Here is a 13,438-nt window from a genome sequence, read left to right on the forward strand (position 1 = left end):
CTGAATTCATGTGATGCAATTTAAAAATGAGATGAGGATGATAATGATTGTTTTTTTTATTTTTTTTCCCCCCATTAACTCTTTGACCAATTTTATACACTTGTGACAGGTTTTTACTTTTAACTACATGCAAACCGTGGCATCAAACTAAGTAGCGTAGCCAGAAACTTTGTGTATTTAGTAGTGGTCAACCGATATATTGCGGAGGCTGATTAGTTTCTCAAGCCGGGAGCGTGCCCAGAATCATCTTCTCGAATCAGGAGGCATCTGACACATGTAAACAACCAATCACATTCCGTTTTGTTATTACTTGCCGTTGTGTTACTACAATAATAGGCCGCATAATTTAAAGGGACTACTTCATTTGGGGTTCTTAATATTCTTCTTTCTAGATATTCTTCTAAAAATATTTTTTTGCTTTGTGCAGAAGAAAGTAAGTCATGCACATCTAGGATGGCATGAGGGTGAGTAAATGATGGGAGAATATTCATCTTTTGGGTAAACTATCTCTTAAAACTGTCCTGCGTATCAAAGCTGTGACAGACGTGCAGGAGATCATGATGTTTTAAGTGCTTAGGTGTTTCTTTCTCTTTTCAAAAGTTTCCTGTAACTTGTCTAATGATATGAAGGCAAATACCAATAAAACGTCTACCAGTCTGCAAATATGTAGAGACCTACTTTAAACACAAACCTCACAAAACTTGTGCAAATCCAGCGTGTCTCATATATCTTCCACTGAAGCACGGTTTCTATCAGACTGGATCAAAACTGTCACTCTGACTCGCGAATGTTGCATGATGGTCAGTCCGTGACACCGGGCCGTGTAAACTGAAAGCTGTTAGGAGATTGCTGCTTGATGGATCTGCAGGGGTGTGTGAGAGCAACTTCAAAGCTATAAGTATGTCATAATCACTGTGCACTGTACGTATGTAACGTAGTTCGATGGAAAGGAGGCGGCGAGAACCGGCTTGATAATATAAATAATAGTTTAATAATAAACTTAAAAGACAACAACACACAGATGACTGACATGTCCGTAAACGATCTCTCTCTCTCCTGCACAATCCTCTTCCGCAGTCAACCTTTATCCCTCTCGGAGGCTTGATTAGACTGATAAGGGCCGGGTGTGTAGAATCATGACCCGGCTCTGCCTTGCCACAACGTACAATTAGTGTGATTAGATCCTTTGTTAAAAAATACTTTTGTTAATGCGCACATGCCATCCCTGGTTGCTGGATTACAGTGTACACTGTTATTTAATTTTTCCAAATATATTAACAATTTCTATGTGCAATTAAATTATAAAAATTGAATAATTAAACAAACTAGAAAAACTGCGTCCATTTAAACAAAATATTTTTTTCTTACAGTATTTTTTATTTATTATTATTTTTTTTACAAAGTTTAAGTTTTGTGTGCAATTTTGAGTAAATATAATGCTAAATAAAAGTCGATAAATTTGAGCAATTATATGTTATTTACTATATTAAATTGTTTGATATAAAGATCAGTCCAAGGACGGAAATTCAACAAAAAAAAAAAAAAAAAGTAGTTTACATTGTTACACTCTTAATTTAGCCTCATTTGTGGAACATTTCTATAGTTAATGTGATGAACTCCACCTGTGGTTACTATAACAACTGTGTGAACTAGAGGGGAACTGATTTCATATATCCACTAAAAATCCACTTTCCACCAGTTGATTAAATGTAATTGAAAAATGGTTCAGAAAAGTGAATTTAGTTCTGAGATATGGTTTAGCATTATTTGTTTGCAAATCACTAATAATCTGTCTATTTTGTTATCTAATGCACTGACATTCATCCATTTGTAAACATGGTTTAAGTGTCAAAATACATTTGATCCATGCCACTTTATGTATTTCTTGGTAAAATGATAGATTTTAGAATAAATTGTCATCGTCTTTTTTACAGATATACCATTTACTCTCCCAAAGATGGGCAGCCCTGTATGGACCATGACAGACAGACGGGAGAGGTGGGCATGATTCTTAATTAATATTCTGCTTTTCTCATAAAATAGGACAAAGAACTTTTCCTTCAAGTAATTATCTTTCTTTTACAGGGAGTCGGGCCTCAAGAGTACACCCTCATCAAAATGAAGATTGTTGAACCTTATCCAGCAAAATTGAGGTAAAATCATTTGCAAACAAATTCATATTTTGGTACAAAAGTACTTTTAGCGGTTTCTTTTATTATTATTATTATTCATGCAGCTTGTATGACCATTTAAATTTACATTCATCAAGAGACATCATGGAATATATGAAAATTATTTTTGTTTTTGTCACAATGCAGGGCCATAAAAAAAAAAAAAAGTTGAGACCAGTCAAAATATAGGGCCTAGTATAAAATACTTTACCTTATACATTCATACACATTTTTAAACTAAAGCCTAAAGTCCATGGACATGTTATGCGTCAACTTACCCTGGTTTATAATGTTGATGTATAAACATCACACACACACACACACACACGTTTATGGTTTTCTAAATATTTTCAGCAGTCTTAAAGGCAAGAACGTCTTTCTGGTGGCTGCAACTCTGAGACCTGAAACCATGTTTGGTCAGACGAACTGCTGGATCCATCCTGATATAAAGTACATTGTGTTTGAGACGGCCAGCGGTGATCTTTTCATCAGTACACAGCGCTCGGCCAGAAACATGTCCTACCAGGGCTTTACCAAAGAGAACGGAGTGGTTCCTGTGATCATGCAGATTATGGGGAAGGTTTGTTTCTTTCTCTCCTACACACACACACACACACACACACACACACACACACACACACTGCACGTGCAGAAAACAGAATAAATCAAAGCGATAGTTCACCCAAAAATGTTTATTCTGTAATCATTTACTCACCTTCACATTGTTACAAACCTGAACAACTTTATTTGGAATACAAAAGGACATCTTGGACATTATGCTAGCGTCAAAAATACGTATTAAACCCTTTAAACTATGTGGACCAGCAGATCCAGTGGCGGTGGCCTGTAGTGTGTTTTATGTTTAAAAGTCCCTGGGTATGTAAATATTCATGTGGTGCCATTTAAAAGTTTGGATTCTGAAACTTTAACAGAAATCTTTGCATTTATGTTACATAAAATATATAAAATAAAAGCTCTCGTTCTCAGGAATGCGATATTTTGTTGTCATAACAGTTCAAATGATTATCAAAAGAATCACAAAGTCAAATCTGATCTCTGTAAGACAACAAAGACAAATGTATCATGTATACTCCGATCACTGCTTATGTCTCAATAAATGCAGTCCAGCAGAAAAAGTAAGTTAAAATAAATAAGTAATATTAAATAAGTAATAAACTAATTATTATTATTTGGGGTATTTCTGTCAAATTAGATATTTTGCAATTAGTCCAATGCATGTGTGCAAGGGAAGGTTTTAAATTTCCATATGAAAAATTGCAGGTGGAAGCCAAAATATGCAGCAGAGTTTAAGAAGTTAATTAATCACAAGTTAATACTCATAATTATTCTCATTGAAGCTCTGCGGATAAAAAAAATATTAAATCCAAAACAAAAATGCGAGTATTTTAGAAGTAAAATAATAAATTTAATGAGAAGTTTTTCTCTCTCTCTCTCTCTCTCACCTTTCCAGGACATCCTCGGCTGTGCGTTGAATGCCCCCCTCACATCATACAAGACCATCTACGCCCTGCCAATGCTCACCATTAAAGAAGACAAAGGTACCTGATACTGCCCTATAATATCATCTCATCACATTACCTTGCATAGACAAGACGCATCTCTTAACGGGCCACCGGGACAGTTTCTGCGTTTAATGGCCAAAGTGAAAGCGGAGTTAGAAATGGAATATGGAAATGACTCATGTTAATAGATGTTCCCCTCAGGCAGCGGGGGCCACATTACTGAACTGCTCATCACTGGATGTGATTCGGCAATGTGAATTACTCTGTTTCCCAAATTTGCCTTGGGCTCCAGTTTTCACTGTGAAAAATGCCTTCCCCAAATTGAATGTCAGAAATGTTAATATCGATCATTGTTGCTCGCCTCAGCAGAGTTCCCATGATCCTGAAGTGCGCGTGTTGGAACGTTGTTCTTTGAGAAATGTGTTGAGTGTTTCAAGTGCATTAAGTCGTTATGTAGATTGCTGAAATCTAATTTGTCGTTACAGGCACTGGAGTTGTCACCAGCGTGCCGTCAGATGCGCCTGACGATATTGCCGCTCTCAGGGACCTAAAAAAGAAACAGGTGTTGTATTTATTTTATGGCTGTCCATTTTTTTTCTTGTGAATTTTTAATGTTGGTTTTTTCATCAGCAAACTAAATTTCCAGAGAGATAACTGTATATATCAGATGATAATGGTACCTTATACAAAAAGTCTTAATCTTTTTTTTGAAATTGTGTTTTTTTAGGCTTTAAGAGAGAAGTATGGAATTCAAGATTATATGGTGCTCCCCTTTGAGCCGGTAAGAAGCTTTCTATTTGCTGAACTCTATTAAATACTTCTTTAAAGAATCAATAATATACAATTTTTGATTTTAGCATCGTTAGTTTTTTACAGTTTTTTTTTTCTTCCTTCATTATTTTAGTCATAATTTTTGTCTTCTGGTGAAAATGTCTTTTAAATTTTGTCAATATTTTGTGATGTCATATACAGTATCTTATTCAATTTTAACAAAAATAACAGGCTTATTTTTTCTTTAAATTACATCAATGTGCAATTGGCAAAAACATCAATCTGTAACAGACCAAACTTAAACTAAATGTTCAGATTATTGTTAATCATGAAATTTAAGATTTATCACCATAAACATAATGTGAACATAACTGTCCCAAGCTCCTGTAATAATAGCATATTATGAGTATACTAAAGTATTAGTAGTTATTCTTTTTTCAAAATTGTTTTACAAGATAGTGAATTCTTCATATTTTCGAGACTTATGTATTTTAGATAGATTAGGATTTTGAAATATGTGTAGTGCTTTACAGAAACCATTTTCAGGACTCGAGTTACGTATTCTGACTAGCGTGTAACTTTTGAAGTTCGCCTGGGTTTTTTTTTGGCTTTAGTTAACAAAATCAAGAACTCTTTTCTTTGTCTGTTAGCTTTGAGGCCATCTACATGCTAGTGTAATCCTAAAGGTTGACAAGACACAATTTTGTAGACATTTTTTATTTTTTTTTATTTTTACAGTGTTTTGTTTTCCTGGAAAATGGACCAAAAATATGAATTACTACTGTATTATTATTATTATTTATTTATTTTTTTTTAATTTATGCAATGGCATATCTTGTATAAAGTTTTGTCCAATGAAAACCTTTCAAGAGTGAGAATGTATTATTTGAAATATCTTTACTGCTTTCGTCCATGGACAAACCGTTAATGTGGTTGGAGTTACAAAAGGCTATTGGCTCGGGACCTTTGATATGTTCTGCCCCAACTTTGCGTTTTAATTGGAAATAAAACTGCACTCATCAAGCCATTTCATTGGGTATTTTAAGTCCTCTCTCAGACTGTTCTAAATGCTTTACACCTAAGGTGCTTCTGTTTTGTACCAGGTGCCCATCATTGAAATTCCAGAATATGGGAACCTGTCGGCTCCTCGGGTTTGTGACGAGCTAAAGATCCAAAGCCAGAACGACAGAGAGAAACTGGCCGAGGCCAAGGAGAAGGTCTACCTTAAGGGCTTTTACGAGGGGGTGAGACCATCTGATCACCAACGTTCCTCAAATTCACCATTATATCTCCTTATATTGCACTAAAGCGAATTGCATTTTGGACACTGAAATATGCTAATTTTAAGCCAAACAAACACTACAAGACAAAAGCTTGTCACCCTAAGGACAATGTACAGAACATTACACAACTGATCGCAGAAGATCTACATCAATTATATGTCTGTTGTCCTCACCAAATGTAGTTACGATCTCAAAATTCGTACATATCTGGACATCTGACCTGTGACTAAACAATCTTATACGATTCTACTCGTATTTACGACATTAAATTGCACCGAAACAGACTTTTTGTTTAAATCTGTGCATGTATAACATTGTTTCTGTGGAGATACGAGATATCAAGCAATTGTGAAAGGTCAAGCACACACTATTTACTAGATATGCACATCTAATCAAGATTAGTTTTGCTTGGTTTTTTTGTTTGGTTTTGCTAGATCATGTTGGTTGAGGGTTTCAAGGGGCAGAAGGTCCAGGATGTGAAGAAACCCATTCAGAAGATGATGGTGGAAAAAGTTAGTGGATTTTCTTATTCTCTCGTTGTCATTCTTATTTCTCAGTATGATAATGCAAAGATTTATTCTGCCACATGCAAAGATAAAATGTAGCATCTTCACATTTTGTCAAAATGTAATTATCCGGTCTCTTAGACTATGTTTGACTCAAATATACTTGGAGAAAACTGAGCAAGACCTTATTTGGCTGAACAATCAGTTCAGTTTCAGTGTTTGAGTAGTTGATGTGTTTTGGCTTGTACGGCAGTATGTTTAAGATTTAAGATTGTAAATGTATCTAATGCCAGTTTGTTGCGGTCTTCTTAGGGTGAAGCTCTGATCTACATGGAGCCAGAGAAGCAGGTGTTGTCTCGCTCTGCGGACGAGTGTGTGGTGGCGCTGTGTGATCAATGGTTAGTGCTGAATTAACATAGTGCTTTCAATGAAATGGGTTAAAAATAGGGCTTGAAACTCTTCAAAATGTAGTTAAAAGTGAAAAGAATATGCCAAACCTTCAGAAAATGTTGTTTGTCTATTTTAGGAGGTCAAACTAAATATTGTATGACAAGTTATATTTTTCTTAATTAAATACAATTCCTGAAATAAAATTTAAAAATGCCAGAATGGGCAACAGGGTTACAGATTTAGCCTAAATTAAGCTGTTACTCAGTAGCACCTACTGTTTCTAGTTTGGGACCAAATATTTGTTTGTTGTTATTGATATTCCCATAAATTAAAGAGAAAATAATTGATGATAATTGTTCTTCAATAACTTTGGTAACAATTGAATGATTGAGAGTCAAGTTAACACTACAATGTATGCTTTAGTTCCCACCAAGGAACATCCAAATGATGTAACTTACTTGGTGTTCTAATTGTAAATGTTGAATTGTATTAATGGTGGAAAATCGTGCAAAAGACATTTTAATGTGTTGTAAACAAGCTACTTTTCATGCTATGTTAATTTTAAGTTCGATAATAGTTTATCTAAAGCTTTGGTCACACATGACATCTTGCCACTGAGCTGGACTCACATGAGAACATAAATTACTGTGGCATTTAAGTAGTTACACATTAATGCAGATACTGTGTCCAAAACTGTGTTCCGTTCCCCTATTCACTATGTAGTGAATGTTGCACATTCACTAAATAACACCGTTACAGAAAACATGGCACACTTTCTATTGTGTTTTTTTCTCATTGCGTTCTGAAATGTGTACCCTATTTGTGGAATATGACTCTTTTACTCTTCTCTAAATAAATGAGAACATCCAAGATTAGTGACCTACTGTCCTGTAGTACACTTACAACCAGTTCAATAAACTCACATCTTGTCCTTAATATTCTGTGGGGTTTGTCACTTGTCTTGTGCTGTCCCTAATCAGTTTGACTTGTCAGACAGTGACTGCAGCTTTTATCTCGCAGGTATCTGGATTACGGCAATAAGGAATGGAAAACACAAGCCATGGGTGCCCTGGAGGATCTAGAGACGTAAATTTATCTCACTCACTTTGTGGCAGAGGGGCATTGAAGGCTTGAAAACTTTGTAAAAGCATGTGTGAATGTGAGAATGTTCACTGTATGCTTTGCGCTTCAGGTTCTGCGATGAAACCAGGAAGAACTTTGAGGCAACATTGAATTGGCTTCAGGAACATGCCTGCTCCAGAACATATGGGCTTGGTAAGATCAGAGCAATCTATAATTCGGAGCAACTTTAGTTAGCATGCTTTACCTGTGTCCTGCTAGATTTGTCATTTGGAATAAATTGCTGTGTAATCATGCTTAGTATAGACAGATGTTTTTGCATATCTTTGTTTAAAGCCAGAATGAATCAAAGGCATTAGGTGAGGACAAGGACCATCTCTATTTCTGTTGTAATACTCTTTTGTTCTTCTCTCCTCCCTTGCCCCCAAACCACTCAGTGATACCATCAGCAATTTTCTTGTCGTTCCTTAGAGAGAACCTTTGATTTTAGAATCTTTTATGTGTTTGGGTCCCATAGGAACCCGGTTGCCATGGGATGAGCAATGGCTCATTGAGTCCCTGTCGGACTCCACAATCTACATGGCCTTCTACACTGTAGCACATCTTCTGCAGGGAGGAACCCTCAATGGACAGGGACCCTCACCACTGGGAATCAGGTATTATTTGTGCTTTGGATCAACTCCTCCAGAAAGGCTAGAAAATGTAAAAACAGGAAACCATATAAAGGATAAAAGGGAATAAGAAATAAAAATAAGAAAAGAAAATGGGGAAATTTCATGAAAGTCAGTCAGTCTAAAATCTTGCATTTAATATAAATCTATTGCAAGTTCACCCGAAAATGAACTTGCATTCATCAGAGTTCATTTTTCTTTCACCCCTTTCTTATGTGGACCAAGTTTGGGGTGGGTATTGATATATTCTCCATTGTTTACATGAGATCTCGCCTGAAAGAATTACCCTTTGTCATAGTTCTTCAACAAACTCTGCAGCATTCATGTTGTAAAACTGTATATGATCTTATATATTAGAGTCTTATAAACAAAACAAGTCCATCTCCAAAGTCTATTTTAAAACATGCGGCGTAGTTTTATTCATAATAGCCGAGCAGTGCCGTCAGAGATTGTGTTGATTTTTTCTCTGTATGCTTCCAGCGATTTTTGTTAGATCATCTTCAAATTTGCAACATAACTTCTGGCTTTGAGAACATTGTATTTCTGGGTTGTCTGGGCACTTTTATTATTATTTTGTTTTATTATAAAAACATGTTCAGCACAAAATATTTCCATTACTACAAACTTCATAGTTCTCTAACTTTAAAAAATAACAACATATATGAATTCTGAAACTTGGGAAATAAAGCCTGTCTTCTTTCAAAAGATACTTCAACTGTGTCCAGTAAATACAACCATTTAAGTTCAGGTATGTCATATTCACGGTTTGTGCTCAAAAAGGGGGTGCACAACAGGTTAAAGTTTTTTTTGTTGTTGTTGTAATGATTAGGGCTGTCAATCGATTACAATTTTTAATCGAATTAATTACATGGTGTCCCGATTAATTAAATCCCATATACAAATATTTGCTGAGAAAGCCCCTCGTATAACAATAAGTCAATATATAATGATTATACATATATAAATGTCTTTTAAATATAAAAAATAAATATATATTTAAAATATTCATATAATTAAAGTGCATTACATTCTGTGGCAGAAGAGTTAATCATGGATAAAACAATACAAAAAGTGGCTTTAGAATACAATATATTGTTTACTACCATATTATTGATCTTAAGTCAATCATTGACACACAGTTCACAGCAATCCATTTCACAAGTGAATTTGTCAATCAGTTGGAGATTTATTGTGAGGGCTTGTTTAAGGACCTGTCAATTTACACCTTCGTCAGACATCTCTGGTGCATTGTGTCATAAACATAAAATGTTTAGGTCACTGTTTCAAGTTAAAAATAGTTTAATACTCAATCTTTAAACACATCTTGAGATCCCTTAGTTTGCATTTGCGCTCCTTTGAGTGTTTTGAATGCAAGAACGTAACGCATGTTTGTGTTGTTCTGCCTACTGAAGTGTTTTCTTCACTTTATAAACTGAGCATTGCTCATACAGCTGAAATTTCACTTACTGCCCTCTGGAGTAAACAGGTGGTACTACAAGCTTGCATTTCTCAGGAATCTCCCTTATTATGGTCCGTTGGCATGCGATTAATTGCGTTAATTTTTTTAACGTATTATTTTTTGTAAAATGAATCGCACTGAATTAACGCGTTAAATCGACAGCCCTAGTAATAATACAAATATGTACAATTTAGGTGTGTAAAAACATCGTACCTTATGATACAACACACTCCATTCAATATCATATGTATCCTATGATACATGAATAAATACCTAAATGTGATTAAAATCAAGCAGTGAAACATTGAGAGAATGGCAGCTGTGAGCGCTCACAGGAAAACAGAGCAAATAGTCTACATAGTCGAGTTGGCAAACGGCAAGTAGATTGTAGTGTTACAGCTTTTTGAATTTGCCAAACAACAGTCCATCTGCAGAAACTGCAGCAGTAAGTTGCAATTAACAGTCAGCCTCACAACATCCTTTACAACATTGCGCGCATTGGAAAAGCGGTAAGACAAGTTTACATGCAAAGAGAAAGTGGGGAAAGAGGGCAAAACAAGTGTGTGCCAGTCGTTTTTTGCTCAAACTGCTAAACAATATTGTTTTATGTACATATAACTTAAAGACAGAGGTCAGGTTCCTCAAGGTGTTTTTTTTTTCTCCACTTACTACTGAAAGGAGTTGAATGTAGTCAAACACATTCTTCTCAGGAAATTTTTTTTTATGAGTTTTTCTCATAACAATCTGCTGATAAATGCAGTTTTGTTGTTTAAGTTACTTCATTATAGAGATCTGCTTTTATGTTGCCAATGTTGTGTCACTTAATATTACAAATACATTTATGTTGAATCCTTGAATATGTTTAAGCAAAAAAACGTTTGGGTGCCGTTTTTATTTTAATATAATAGTATTGTGAGGCTTCTGCATCATATCACGGAATTTGTGTAGTGTTACATGCCTATTTACTTTGCGTTAAAACAAAAGCTTTTGATTTAACGTGACAATTCTGTGCAATTAATTGTTTACAAAATAGCTTGTTGAAAAAGTTATGCAATTAGCAGGGGACAGTAAGTGCAAGTTGTACTAGCAGCAAATTGGCGGCTTTTCAAAGGCACGATCAATTATATTAAAAAGAGATTATTAAAGATAAACATAAATAATGTATGCAGTTAAACTTGCCTCCTGACTGTATGTATATTCCTTAATAAGGAATTTTCCATTCAACAGAGCTACAGATGTTAATGATTAATCAATAATCGATTAATCATTTTTCACAAATATCTTGAGACAAATTTTTTTAAAGCCGTGATGGTAAAAACTGGAGGTCGACCGAAAGTGGTACCTGCCGAAAACTGATTAATTAATCAGTTCAGCACGTTCTATTATTGCATAGAACATTCCTATCCTGGCTGTTAAAAAAAATTTAATTTCATTTTCAACGAAAGTGCGTAAAATAACTAAAAGTTTTAGCTAAAGTTTTAGTCGGTCCATATTCTCAAATGTCAAGTCAAAAATAAAATGAGGTGGAAAACGCTTCTGTTTACATGGTGTTACACTTGCACTGATTCCAAAATGACTCAAGCTTCATAGTAACAGCAAAATACCACATTGTTTTTATTCAGTACAGTTGTATGTAGAGTATATTAACAGATAACAGATATCAGTGGTATTCGGCTGAACTCGGTGGTGAAGCGGCTCAGACAATGAACCCAGGGCAGGGGCTGTTCAAACAGATGGAACAGCTGTACAGGCATCACGCAGTTGTAAACCAAAGACTTTTCCAAGACAACTACATGCCCCACAACAGAATGCAGGGTTCTCAAATGCTTTTTTAATAGTTTTAAACTACATTTCATGGCACGATACACTGAAAACCTGTGAAATGCAACACAACCATCTTGAGATGCTCCAAAAGCATCCGACTGATGCATATGTACTTAAAACAACAAAAATAATGCAAATTAATTGTCATATCATGAAATGAATTGACTCTCCAATTAAAAACCCCATATTGTTGATGACAAATCAGATTGACATGGAAAATTAATGGTCAATGACCATCTGAATATACTCGCACACAAAATACAAAAATTATACCAAAACGCTGTCTTCCTCCTCATAGACCTGAGCAGATGACAAGGGAAGTGTGGGATTACATCTTCTTCAAAACAGCACCTTTCCCGAAGACGAACATCCCGAAGGAACACCTGCTGAGGCTCAGGGGGGAGTTTGAGTTCTGGTACCCCGTAGATGTGAGGGTGTCAGGAAAAGACTTGGTGCCAAACCATCTCTCATATTACCTCTACAATCATGTTGCCATGTGGCCAAATGACAGGTACAGTACACTTATGCTAATCTGCAGAGTATAGATAGAAAAATAACACTTGATATTTTTTTTTTACAGATTCACAGATTCTTCCCCTAATTACAAATCATATAATTCATACTCCCAAGCATTAGTGCTTAATTTAAAGGTGAAGTGTGTCATTTTTTTGGATTGTAAAATAATTTCTTCTATCCCAGTTTACAATCCCAATTCTGAAAATGTTGGGACACAATGAGAAATGCTAATAAAACCACTCTCTGCTTACACAGCCATGCATTTGTAAATCGGGCAGTATGTGGTTTGAAGTTGAAAAAGGCAGGGGCACCCCGGATTAGACGATGCTGGATGGTAGTATATGTTGCTCCCAAATTTGTACATACGTGTCTGTATTAAAGGTGCCCTCACAGATGTTCGAGTTACCCATGCCATGGGCACTAACACACCCCTGGCACATTCAGACACTGGTTTTTGGACCTGATGCTAATAACAGCTTGGATGACCCTTTTCCTCTTTGGCCCAGAGAACACGACGGCTGTGTTTTATTTAAGAGAACACAGTTCCACTCTTCCAATTTCCATCTAAGATGAGACCAAGCCCAGAGAAGTTGGCAGCGCTTCTGGGCAGTGTTGATGTATGGCTTCTGCTTTGCCAAGTAAAAAAAACTCTCTCGAACTGGCGTCTCTGATTCCACTTGATCTCGCTCTCATGCTGATCATTTGACTCAGCAAAGGCTGTGCACCCTCACGGCCCAGCCATGCCCTCCTCCTTATAACACTATCTGTGACATTATCAAACCATTCTTCTCTTTAAGCATCCTGACCAGCCGGATATATCAACATTGGGTCAACCAATGGGACTATTTTTTTTTTCGACCAATGGTGGACTGAGGGAGTACATGGGAAACCTAAGTCATTATTTTTGTTCCGTTTGGAGCAGCTAGGTTGCTAAAATTATACACTTCATCTTGAACTACAGAGAAAAGCACTAGTCAGTGTTACTTAAAATACCACACATTTTCAAGTTTAGTACTTGTAAAATTTTATTTTATTGTCATTTTTTCCCCATGATAGTGGTAAATGGCCAAAAGCAGTACGAGCCAATGGTCATCTTCTGCTAAACTCTGAAAAGGTGAGTTGATATTCCTCTTATTTGCTTGCCAGGACAAAAGTTTGTTTTCAAGACATATAGTGACTTCTCTGACCCTTGCATTGTCTGTCTTAGTATAATGTGTATGTGCTTGTTTCAATAAACTTGGGGA

At 35.8% G+C, this 13,438-nt stretch overlaps 1 protein-coding gene across 2 annotated transcripts in view; it reads left to right on the forward strand.

Moving 5' to 3' along the window:
* The window catches only part of LOC127628111 (leucine--tRNA ligase, cytoplasmic-like), a 36,032-nt gene that overhangs the window by 4,100 nt on the left and 18,494 nt on the right, over positions 1–13,438 (forward strand). The window contains exons 8-21 of one of the 2 annotated variants that reach the window (XM_052104799.1): positions 1,935–1,998; positions 2,086–2,153; positions 2,526–2,751; positions 3,643–3,730; positions 4,180–4,256; positions 4,422–4,475; positions 5,569–5,709; positions 6,183–6,260; positions 6,567–6,652; positions 7,665–7,730; positions 7,837–7,919; positions 8,242–8,380; positions 11,977–12,189; positions 13,251–13,308. In XM_052104799.1, the coding sequence (XP_051960759.1) occupies positions 1,935–1,998; positions 2,086–2,153; positions 2,526–2,751; positions 3,643–3,730; positions 4,180–4,256; positions 4,422–4,475; positions 5,569–5,709; positions 6,183–6,260; positions 6,567–6,652; positions 7,665–7,730; positions 7,837–7,919; positions 8,242–8,380; positions 11,977–12,189; positions 13,251–13,308 (1,441 nt within the window). The remainder of the gene's footprint in view (positions 1–1,934; positions 1,999–2,085; positions 2,154–2,525; positions 2,752–3,642; positions 3,731–4,179; positions 4,257–4,421; positions 4,476–5,568; positions 5,710–6,182; positions 6,261–6,566; positions 6,653–7,664; positions 7,731–7,836; positions 7,920–8,241; positions 8,381–11,976; positions 12,190–13,250; positions 13,309–13,438) is intronic. The other variant, XM_052104800.1, reaches the window with a different exon arrangement.

Source organism: Xyrauchen texanus, chromosome 34 (assembly GCF_025860055.1).
Source record: "Xyrauchen texanus isolate HMW12.3.18 chromosome 34, RBS_HiC_50CHRs, whole genome shotgun sequence".
Taxonomy (NCBI): domain Eukaryota; kingdom Metazoa; phylum Chordata; class Actinopteri; order Cypriniformes; family Catostomidae; genus Xyrauchen; species Xyrauchen texanus.